We start from the raw sequence: 12190 nt of genomic DNA, 5'->3' as shown, positions 1-12190 counted from the left end.
TATGTGTTAGAATTTAAAGCCGATTTCTTGAGCACAGCATTTAGTTGGGTCTTGCCTTTTATCCAATCTGACAATCTCTGCCTTTTAATTATTTAACTGATTTATTACTAATATAATTATTGATATGATTGAATTTGAATCCATCATCTGGCTAATTATGTTCTATATGTCCCATCTATTCATTGTACCCTTTGTCTCCTTGTCCTGCCTTCTTTTGGATTATTTATTACTCAATTTTATCTCTATGCCTGGCTTATTGGTTATGCCTTTTATTTTCTAGAGGTGGTTCTGGAGTTACATCTATAACTTAATACAGCCTACCTTCAAATAATTTTAAATCACTTCGTGTATAGCCTAAGGCCATTACAATTGATCTGGATATTGGAATTGTTGCTGCTATCTTTACACTCTGCACCAGATGGCAAAATTCTTTCAGGTTTGAGCTGCCATTACCTTGTTCTTAGTGTGGGGATTATAGTGAAGTGCTGGAAGATTATTCTATGTGTTTCTGCTCTACCTTCAGCTTTCAGCAGACACTGCACACTAGCACCACAGAGGAGTCTCTTTTCCCACTCCTGCACCCTCCCCAGCAACAGACTACTGTTGCTTATTACTCATGGTTATGCTTATTTGGGGGCCAAGGTAATTCTTGGTCTCTTGATTTATACAGGGTCTGTGTGTCTGCTTTGAAAGGGTATAGGCTGGACAGTTACAAGTCTTTCTGTCCCACCTGTGTCAGCTGAACCCTGCCATCTCTCTGTGTTGGTTCTTGGGCAGGAGTGTTTTTGCTGTCCCTTTCCCAATGCTACAGGCCTTTGCTTATATGGGTTCACGATCCTGGAACCGAGTGTTTCCTGCCCTTCTTGCAGGGAAAGTTGGCTTTTGCCTCTACCCTCCTTTCAGAAGCAGCACCTTTTTGCCTGGCTCCTTCAGGGTGGAAGGAAGGTTCTCTAACTTCCTCCTGAGGCAGCGGGGTTTCTTGCTTCTACCCTTTTCACATAGGCCCTGGGAATGACATGGTTTGTGGGCCTGCCCCCAGTCACTTCGGTGTTTGCTCTATTTGAGTGATGTGTCTGGGGAAGCAGCAGGGTTTTTGCACCTCTTCCCCAGCAGCAATCATCTCTCAGGCTTGTGGGGCCGATGAGGGCAGGGGAGGGTCTCTGATCTTCGGCTCTGCCCAATCCTTGTGAGCATCTGCTGGAGACCAGTGGAAAAGGGCTTGAAGTGAGAAATCCCCTTGTGTTTGGAGTTCCTGGTTATTCTAAACTGATAGACGAGCCCACACATATATGGGCTTCAGGTGGACTTCAGGACTTAAAATAAATTTTAGTTATTTCTCCCTATTTGCTTCAATGGCAGCCACCTCTTCCTCTCATGTGCTGTCACAGGTGACAATTTGTGTACCTTATCTCTTCTTGGAGGGGCTTGTCACACTTTGTAATTAAGTTCCCTTAATTTCCTTGTAAATTCAGCTCTCTAATAAGTTCAAAGAAAGTTATGATTTTTGTGGGCTAACTGAATCTTTCTTGTTAGAATGGGAGTGACTCCATCCTAAGTGAATGAAAAACTTAGGCTTATATTTTATATCTTTTTGCTTTTTTATTTAAAAAATAATTCTATTTTATAAAAATATTGCTGTGATAAAATGAAAAATAAGTATTAAAACTAGCCCTTTGCCATAAATAGTGTGAAAAGCACTGTTCCAGTGCATAAAGTAGTTATAGCTATGACAAGCAGTGGGTGCCATCAACGCTTGCTCTTTATCTACAAGAACATTTCTTTTGGAACTTACCACACACTTACAGGTAGCATGGAAGATGCATACTAATTCACTCTTATAGAGGGTAGAGGCAATAGCAGTGGTTAATAAAACATTTTCACTTATAAAGATTTATTCTGTAGCCTATCATATAGCACTGCCAATGTTTTCTTTTTCTAAAACACACTCAATAGCATTTCTCCCAATTTTTCCTATGTCAAGGTTAATTATTTAGGATTCTTTCAAAATGTCCCTGATTTCCTCTGGAAAAGGTATATATCAAAATAAATCAGAGTCTACTAACTAGCAGTAGTACTAATTAAATGGAGACACAATGAGAACAGAAAGCAGTCCTACAGACACTTAGTAAAGTATTATCTCTGATTTCCCCTGCTCAGTAGTTGTGAAGCAACAATTACTTTAAAGACTGTTCTCTCATAATACTTTTACTATGGACTTAACACTTTGGCACTCTTGTATCTATCTTTCCCAACAAAACAGTAAACACTTCAAGGATAGTCTTGTATTCATCTTCGTATTTCCCAGTGTCTAGCACAGTGCCTGGCATACAGCAGGCTCTTGATAAATACATACTGAATGAATATGTATAGAATTAAATGAGTAGATCTGAAAATAGTTCTGTCTACTTTTTCTTGTATCTTCTTCTCTGTGCTATAGCCTGCTTTTACCTTGCTCCCTGCCCTTCCCTTTTTGTGAGTGTGTATAATAGTGCTCATAAAATCTATTAGCATCAGTATCTGCCTGGCTCCCTAGTAACTATCACTGTTTGAAGACTCTGCTGGCAGCCCTATCTGTCTGATCAACTGGTCTCAAACCTATAATAGTGGCATTAGGGCTAAGATAGTTCTGTCTCCGTCTTTTACTTGGATGACCTGGCAGACTGCTTAAGGGTCAGACTTTATTTCAAAATAAATTTTTCATAACCACATTAGGGCCTGGATTTCTATCTGAACCTCCCTATTTTTCTCTCTCATTGGTCATGTGTGGCCAAGGACTCACATACCTCAACCCTTGAACCTCCTTGGGTCACAACAGTACTTCATCTTATGCTAATATATATTATTATTTAGTTTTTCCATATGCTGTGATCAACCTTCCATTAAGATATATTAGGAAAAAATATATAAAGAGAATGCCATTGAAGATAGATATTATGTTTTTTTCTTTTCACATTTTTCAAAATTCCTAACATAATAAAGTCCCTTCCATGAACTAAATCAACTTACATTTGCCCCGGCTGGTGTGGCTCAGTGGATTGAGCACTGGACTGCGAACCAAAGGTCACTGGTTTGATTCCCAGTCAGGGCACATGCCTGGGTTCTGGGCCAGGTACCCAGTAGGGGGTGCCCAAGAGGCAACCACACATTGATATTTCTTTCTCTTTCTCCCTTCCCCTCTGTAAAAATAAATAAATAAAAATCTTTTAAAAAAGTTTTTAACAAGTGTTCAGAGAGCTTTCTCTCTTCTAAAAAAATAAATCAACTTACATTAACACTTTAGTTTTCCCTTTCTTTTTCTCAACAACTCATTTTTACTTTCCTCACTCTCCTCTGAAGGAAAATGAATGTGTGTCTTGGTATTTTGAAGGGTGATAACTGACAGTGCCTAAGAAGACCCAACACACCTTACAGTCCAATAAGGTTCACATTTTTCCATAATCATATATTAACTAATCTCACAACTCCCACAGATTTTAAAGAAAAGAAACTCTTACCCAGCCTTAGCAACACTTATGGTTTGCTGCTCCATTGCTTCGTGGATACTGGTTCTATCATGCTCTTTGAGGCTATTAAATTCATCGATACAGCACAGGCCTGCATCTGCAAGCACTAATGCCCCAGCCTCCAAATTCCATTCTCCTGAGTCCTTTACAGCAGTTACTGTCAGACCTAAGGAAACAAGCAAGCTGTGTCAGCTTTTATTTTTAAAAGCATTATTTTATACCTATGAAGGGAAATAAATGCCTACATTTTAAAGGGAAGAAAAGGGCATAGAGTCAAGGCTTTTATTTGTAGTCTACCAAAAATGGATGGCATGAGGACAACTGTTTCAGACTGTCATCAGAATATCCTATGTTCTGAAAACCTAATAGGTATTACTAAGTATTTTGTGGCAAGCAGATGCCTTCAAATTTTCTCTCTTCTTGGTAGTAGTGGTTTTAACTTTTAGAAGGAGCAAAGAGATCTCCACAGATCTTATGACAAGAGGTTCTGCACTATATACTGCAGGGTCAAAAGAAAGAGGACAGCAGACATTACAGTCCAATGATGAAAGTGAAGTTTGCTCCCAGTCACAGAGGACTTCCTTCATGTCTTCTCGGATTTTAATTCAACCTTTATACCAGTCAATAAAGCACAGTGTCTTTTGGAGTCACCTAGACTTGGATTTGAATCCTCGATTTGTCATTCTGGCTATTATAGAGTAGGCATGTTTCATAATACAGCGAGGCCTTATTACATTCATCTATCAAAGCAGATAACAAAGAAAAAATGTTTTATAGATTCTTGGATACTCAATAGAACGTAAATAAAGCTCTTTAAAAGATGTATAATATGTAATGAGTATTTACAATAACTATTAGATTTAAAAAATTTATAGACCTCTAGCTAGACTGATTTTTAAAAAAGATAAAAGTTACAAATATCAAGAATTAAAGACAGAACACCACTATAGATCCTATAGACATTGAACTAATAATACAGGAATAAACTACTCTACATCCTAAGTTTAATAACTTAGATGACATAATCATACTCTTTGAAGTATATAAACTGCCAAAGTTTATGTTAAAAAAGATAACTTGCATAATCTTAAATCCACTTTGAAAATTGACTATGTAGTTAAAAACCTTGTAACACAGAAATCTACAGGCTAAGATGAAGTCATGGTGAATTCTACTAAACATTTAGGGAAAAAATAATACCAATTCTATATAAAATTCTCAGAAATGTAGAAAAACAAGAAATACTTCCCAACTCAATCAATGAAGCCTATTATGTTACCCAAAATACATAAAAACATACTAAAGAAACCGGCAGATCAGTACATCTTATAAAATACATGCAAAAATCCCCCCCCAAAAAAGGAAAGCAAATCAAACAACACATCAAATAAGAGCTCATAACTAAATTGAGTTTATTTTGAGAATGCAAGGGCAATTCAACATTCAAAAATTAATCACTGCAATTCACCATATCAACAAACTAAGGAAGAAAAAACAAATGACTACCTCAAGAGATAGAGAAATAACACTTGACAAAACTTAACAAGCATTCATGATTAAAACATCTCTCCGGTAACTAGGAATAGAGGGAATCTCTTTCAATCTTATAAAGAGTATTTACAAAAAGCCTTCAGCTGACGCTTAATAAAAGACTGAATGCTTAGAGCCTCATCCCCCTCCTACCCCCAAGATCAGAAAAAGGCAAGGAGATTTGCTCTCAACACTTTGTTCTTGAAAAGTAAGAACCAACATTTAAAAAATATTTATAGACAATATGATTATGCAAAAAATTACAAAACTGCAAAAAATCTACTAGAACTAATAAGTGAGTATAGCAAGGTCGCAGTTTGCAAGTCAAAAATTAATGCAATGTACAAAAATTAATTATATTCGTATATATTAGAAAAATTAGAAATTGCAATTTAAAATAGTACATTGAGGATAGCACCCAAAAGTATAAAATACTTAGGTAAAAATCTTTAAAATTATGTGTAAGATCTGTATGCAGAAGCTACAAAACACTGATAAAGGAAATCAAAGATGACCTAATCAAACTGAGAGATAATCCCATGTTTATTGAATGTATTGAAAAACAGTATTTTAAGATGTTTCCCCAAAGTGCTCTATAGATTCAATAAAATTCCAAACAAAATCCTAGCAGGATTTTTCTTTTTATAAAAATTGGCAAGGTAATTCTAAATTTTATACAGAGAAGCAAAGAAAACAGAAGAGTCGAACCAAAAACAAAGTAGATCTCACATGACCCATTTCCAGATTTACTACAAAGCTAGAGTAATCAATCAGAGTGGTACTTAGAAAGGATACAAACAGATAAAACAGTAGAATAAAATAGAGTCCAAGAACACGCCCACACATACTCGGTCAAGTATATAAAAGTAAAAGCAATTTGATGGAAAATGATCATCTGTTCCACAAATAATTGGATAGCTTTATGCAAAAAAAGAAAATCAGTCTTGATCCATATCTCACATGAAATACAAAAAATTAACGCATAATAAATTAAAGATTTAAAGGAAAAAAGTAAAACTTTAGAGGAGAAAACTCATAGAAGAAAATATCTGGTTTCTGGTCCCGCACTTAAGGAGCTAAGAAGTTACTACTCCATCTTAACACGGAGTAAAAACCTAAACAACCTGAAAAATCAGCACTTCTTAGATCTATCAAAGAAATGAGGTCACAGGGCAAACCCCTGATCCCAAAACTGGAGAAATAGAGACAGAGAATCATAACTTATCAGAGCTGAAACCTCCATGGGAACCTGGACTGGGATAGGAAAATCTGAACCATAATTGTCAAGCTTCTGGAGACTTGGTGTGGACAATTCTTACAGTTAAAAACTCCAGAGAAACCCGGTCATGGGGTAAGGGGGTCCCCACACTTTTGTGAATTTTAGTTCTAGGGACTCTACCAGGTTTTCACATGAAATATCAGCAATTTTTCTTTGATAGTGTAAGCAGAGAGATAGATGGAAAGTGTAAGAAATAATAAAAAAGAAATTCTGGAGATCAAAAGCACTACAAAAGAGTTGAAGACTACCTTTGATGGACTGATCAGTAGACTGGACATGGCTGAGGGAAGAAATGTCAGAGTTTAAGGACAGTCAATAGAAACTTCTAAAACTGAAAATCAAAGAGAAAAAAGATGGAAAGTAACAGAATACCCAAGAACTATGAAAATAACTACAAAGGTACAGCATACATGTAATTTATGTAACGGGAATACCAGAAGAAGGAAGAGAAGGAATAGAAGCAACAATGACAAAAAAAATCCTCAAATTAATGTCAGACACCAAACTACAAATCCAGAAAACTGAGAGAACACAAAACAGAAAAAATGTAACAAATAAACATATATTTAAACTTAAACACTTAAACATTATTTAAACTTCAGAAAATTAAAGATGAAGAAAAAATACTACAGGAAACTAGAGGGGAAAAACACTTAGCTTTAGATAAACAAAGACAAGAATATTGAATAATGTCTTCTCAAAATATTTTAATATAATTTTCAAAATACATGAATGCAACAGCATTCCCAAATGAAGATATAATCACACTAGGTTGTGCATGGGTTAGAGAACATCTAAAGGAGGAGTCAGCAAATTATGATAGGTGGGTAAAATCTGGCCTGGACACTTGTTTTTGTAAGAATAATTTTTTTGAAACACAGTCATACTTATTACTTACATATTGTACATGATAGTTTCAAATTAAAATGACAGAGTTAAGTTAGTTGTGACAATACTAAATGGCCCTCAAAATCTAAAATATTTTCATCTGGCCTTTTAAGGAGGTTGCTGACTCCTGTTCTAGAGCATTAATGCCTACTTTGAAACATCAAATTTAAAATAAATACTAGTTTTAAAAAAAGGGTAAACAGATTACGAAGGACATGTTAATAATACCATAAATTTAAGGAACAGTTTATAGCATGGGATGTGATTAGCTTGAAAGAAAGATTTAGAGACGTGAAAATAATGTTTACATATTTGGAAAACTATCCCATGGATAAAGACTTGGCTACTTTGGAGCAAGTTCAGAAGAAATAACCTAGAACAACACACAGAGTTTTACAGGAAAGGGCTGTACACGTTGAGGTGTTTAGAAATGAGCTGGCTACATTACAAAGTAGTGAACTTTTCCCCACAATAACTATTTAAGCAAAAGTGTAATGTCCATTTGTCAGAGGTTGTGTAAAAAAGGTATTCATGCAATGAGCAGGTAGCTGGACAAAAAATTAGCGCACACCGAGATGAAAGAAACTGAAGATACAAGATACCACAACTATGGGATGCAGCTAGAGCAGTGCTTAGAGAGTTAACATGCTATAAATGCCTACATTAAAAAGGAAGAACCATCTCAAATCAGTAATCCATGCTTTCACCTTAAACAATTGGGAAACAATAAGAGCAAACTAAACCTAGAGTAAGTAGATGGAAGGAAATGATAAGTACTAAAGCAGAAATCACTGAAATAGAGAATATAAAAACAACTAAGAAAATTAATGAAACCAAAAATTAACAAACTTTTAGCTAGACTACCAAACCAAAAGGAAAAAATAATCAAAATACTAAAATCAGGAATCAAAAATGGGATACTATTTTACAAAAACAAAAAGGACTTATAAGAGAACACAATGAGTAACTGTATGTCAACTAATTAGATAATTAAGATAACACTGGCAACTTTCTAAAAAGATACTACCAGAACTGACTCAAAAAGAAATGAAAATCTGAACAGACCTATATGTAAAGAGACTGAATTAGTCATTTTAAAACTACCCACACACAGACAGCTTCACTGATGAATTCTAGCAAACATTTTAAAGTCAAGCACCAACTCTTCACAAATTCTCCTTTAGAAGACTAGGAGGAAATGCTTCCTAATTCATTCTATGTGAACAGTATTACCCACTTACCAAAAATCAGACCAAGATATTATAATTATACTTAAAACCAATATCTCTTAAAACCACAGATACAAAAATCTTCAACAAAATAATGATAGCAAACCATATCTATCAATATATACATAAAGGATTATACATCATGATCATGTGGGATTTATCTCAGAAATGAAAGATTGGTGCAACCCTGGAAATCAAATAATAATATCCCCATACTAATAGAGTAAGGGACAAAAAGCACAAGATCATCTTAACAGATGTAGAAAAAACGTTTGACAAAACTGAATAAACTAGGAAGAGAAGAGAACTTCCTGATAATGGGAATCTACATTAAAAGAAAAAAGCTAACGGCATTGTAAATGGTGTAAGACAATATTTTCCCACTAAAATCAGAAATAAGACCAAGATGTTTACTCTCACTACTTCTGTTCAACATTGTATTAAAGGTACTGGAGGTTTTAGGAAGGGCAATTAGGCAAAAATAAATAAATAAATAAATAAATAAATGGCACCAGGAAGGGGAAAAGAAAAGTAAGTTACCCCTATTTGCAGTTGACACAATCTTGCATAAAGAAAATCTGAAGAAATTCACTAAAACTTTATTACAACTAGTTAAAAAGTTCAGCAAAGTTCAAGGATAAAAAAAATGAATTTTAATTTAAAAATTACATGTATAACTATACACTTGCAATGAAGAATACATGAATATATGAAGAAAATACTAATTCCATTTACAACAGCATCGAAAAGAATAAAATACTTAGGAATAAATTTAATAAAACAAGCATAAAATCTTACACTTGAAAATTACAAAACATTTGTTAAAAGAAATGAAAAGTGACTTAAATAAATGAAAAGACATCCTATGTTCACTGATAGGCACACACTAACAGGCATTGTTAAAACGGCAATATTTCCTAAAGGGATCTACAAATTGTCAGCTGGTAGAAATTGACAAAGCAATCCTGAAATCTACATGGAAATTCAAGGAATCACAAATAGTCAACACGATCTTGAAAAAAAAAATTTGGAGGACTCAAACTTCCTGATTTCAAAACTTACTACAAAGCTACAATGATCAATGATCAATTGTGTGGTAGTGGCATGGGATACAGACCAAAAGAGAAGAGCTGATTGTGCAGAGAGGAACCCATACATTTATAGTCAACTCATTTTTTTAAAAGATTTTATTTATTTATTTATCTTTAGAGGGGAAGGAGAGAAACATCAATGTATGGTTGCTTTTCATGCGTCCCCTGCTGGGAGTTGGCCTGCAGGGAACCAGCCTGCAACCCAGGCATGTGCCCTGACTGGGAATCGAACTGCGATTCTCTGGTTTGCAGGCCCGCGCTCAGTCCACTGAGCTACACCAGCCAGGGCTCAACTCATTTTTGATAAGCGTTCCAAGACAATTTATTGAGAAAAGAATAATCTTTTCAAAAGATGCCACTGGGAAATTGGACATCCACATGCAAAACAGGAATTTGGACCCTATTTGACACCATATACAAAAGAATGATTCTAATTAAATCAAAGACTTACACGTAAGGTGCTGACAGTATAAAATTCTTAGAAGAAAAAACAGGTGTAAATCTTCATGGTCTTTGATTAGGCAATGTTTTTGATAAATAACACCAAAAGCAAAATTAAAAAAAAAAGACTTCATCAAAATTAAAAGCTTTGCGCTGCAAAGGACACTCCTAAGAAAATGAAAAGATGATCCACAGAAAAGGAGAAAAATTCTCCAAACTTGATACATATGTCTCTGATAAAGGGCTTGTATTTAGAATAAAGAATTCTTATAGTTCAATAATAATTTAAAAAAAAATAATTTTTTAAATGGCCAAGGATTCAAACAGACATTTCTCCACAGAAGATATACAAATGGTCAAAAGCAAATGAAAAAAAGGTTCAACATCTCTAGCCCTCAGGGAAATGTAAATCAAAATTCAATGAGACAGTACTTCACATACCATCCACGTCTATAATCAAAAAGACAGAATAACAATAGTTGGGAGAGATATGGAGAAATTGGAATGCGCATACATTGCTGGTGGGAATGTAAGATGGTGAGGCCACTTTGGAAAACAGCCTGGTAGCTCCTCCTCATAAAGAGTCACTGTATCGTCCAGCAATTCCACTCTTAAGACCCAGAGAAATGAAAGCATCTGTCCCCCTCAGAAATCTGCATGCAAGTGTTCATAGTAGCACAGCTGTTATTTTTAAAAAGCCACTGTGTCATCGTATTGGGAGTAGTTGGAGGCAGATTCTTCACATGCTGGATTCAAAGCCCTAGCAGACACAAATTTTACCAACCTAAAAATCAACTGATTATTTACCTATTAGTTCATTTATGAAGCCCTTCCACTTCCCAGTCTTTCTAGTTTTTGACCTTTTCTAAACAACCCTGCAAATAATGTGCCCAGACTCACAAGGCTTATGTGCCTAGCTTTTGTCAAGGGTATCTCCATTTAATGTCATTTGTCTCTATAGTAACCAACTAAAAAAAGCCGCTATGCTCAGCAGTGGCTCTGTGCAAGCAGTGGTCTAGCCCAGAGAAGTTTAAAGATTTGAGTTCTCTCTCTGTTGACCAGGTGATCCTGGTTATCAGGAAAAGGATGAAGCCTCTGATGAATGGGAGAGGCGGACGGTTAGAAAGAAAATAGAATGTAAAATGTGAAGGATAATGGATTATAAGTGGAGGCTGAGTTCAAGAGGAAAATGAGTTTAGAAGGAGCTTTATGAAAGAGGACTAAAAACACAAGGTAAAAAACTAGATACAAGAAACAGAAAATAATTATTAAGCATTTCCATGAATATTCTTCTTGTCAGAATGTTAATATCACCCCAACAGTCAACAACAAGATGATAATACAATACCTTACCGTCCTATCACACCAGGGTGTTTCGAAGCTCAAAATGTATATATGAGGGCTGTCTTTCTAGAAAAAGTCCAGCCACTGTTAATATAATGAAAATGATTTGGGCAACACTGATGTAACCTGGCCGCCAAGGAGAGTGGACTGGAATGCTCCTGGGTGAACAATGACGACTTCACTGTATTAGTTAGTGGGGCTGGTGGACACCATTGAATGAGAATGTGTATTGCGTGGCCATCACATTCAAAATGACTGAGCAAGTAGAGCAACAAATCCACATCAAATTTTGCATTAAGTTTGAATATTCATCTGCAGAAAGTATTCAGATGATTCAGAAAGCCACAGCTATGGGCAGCTGGTGATTGGCAGGTTTATCACAAAAATGAGCCCTGCTCATGTATCATGTCTAGTGCAGTTTTTTGGTGAAACATTCAATCACCCAGGTGACTAAGTCTCCTTACAGCCTGGATTTGGCACCCTACAACTTCTGACTTTTCCAAAAACTAAAATCACCTTTGAAAGGAAAGAGATTTCAGACCATTAATAATGTTCAGAAAAGTATTACAGGGCAGCTAATGCTGACTCCAACAAAGGATTCTGCAAAGTGTTGTGAACAGTAGAAAAGACACTGGGAGAACTGTGTGAGGTCCCAAGGTGCCTACTTTGAAGCGGAATGAGGTGTTATTGTCCTGTGTACAATGTTTCTTATATCTTGTATCTTCTTCAATAAGTGTCTCTATTTTTCATAGCGTGTGGCTGGATACTTTCCGGACAGACCTTGTGGTATGCATATAGACCATATCACCACAGTATGACTCATACGCTAATGCTCACAAAAAACTGGGGTTGAGAAAACCAATTTTGGTAGGACCTATTGGACTG

At 35.7% G+C, this 12190-nt stretch overlaps 1 protein-coding gene across 4 annotated transcripts in view; it reads right to left on the bottom strand.

The window, feature by feature from the left end:
* Positions 1 to 12190, bottom strand: part of MCM9 (minichromosome maintenance 9 homologous recombination repair factor) — a 72799-nt gene that overhangs the window by 25146 nt on the left and 35463 nt on the right. For all 4 annotated transcript variants that reach the window (XR_005066443.1, XM_037045857.1, XM_037045855.1 and 1 more), the window contains one exon: positions 3495 to 3669. Coding sequence is in view for 3 of the 4 variants with exons in the window: in XM_037045857.1 (XP_036901752.1) it covers positions 3495 to 3669 (175 nt within the window). In the remaining variant the exon portion in view is untranslated. The remainder of the gene's footprint in view (positions 1 to 3494; positions 3670 to 12190) is intronic.

This window comes from Sturnira hondurensis, unplaced genomic scaffold (genome assembly GCF_014824575.4).
Source record: "Sturnira hondurensis isolate 20B ecotype Veracruz unplaced genomic scaffold, ASM1482457v3 Scaffold0004474, whole genome shotgun sequence".
In the NCBI taxonomy this organism is placed as follows: Eukaryota; Metazoa; Chordata; class Mammalia; order Chiroptera; family Phyllostomidae; genus Sturnira; species Sturnira hondurensis.
The sequence above is the reverse complement of the archived record's forward strand: the minus strand, read 5'-3'. Positions and strand labels throughout refer to the sequence as shown.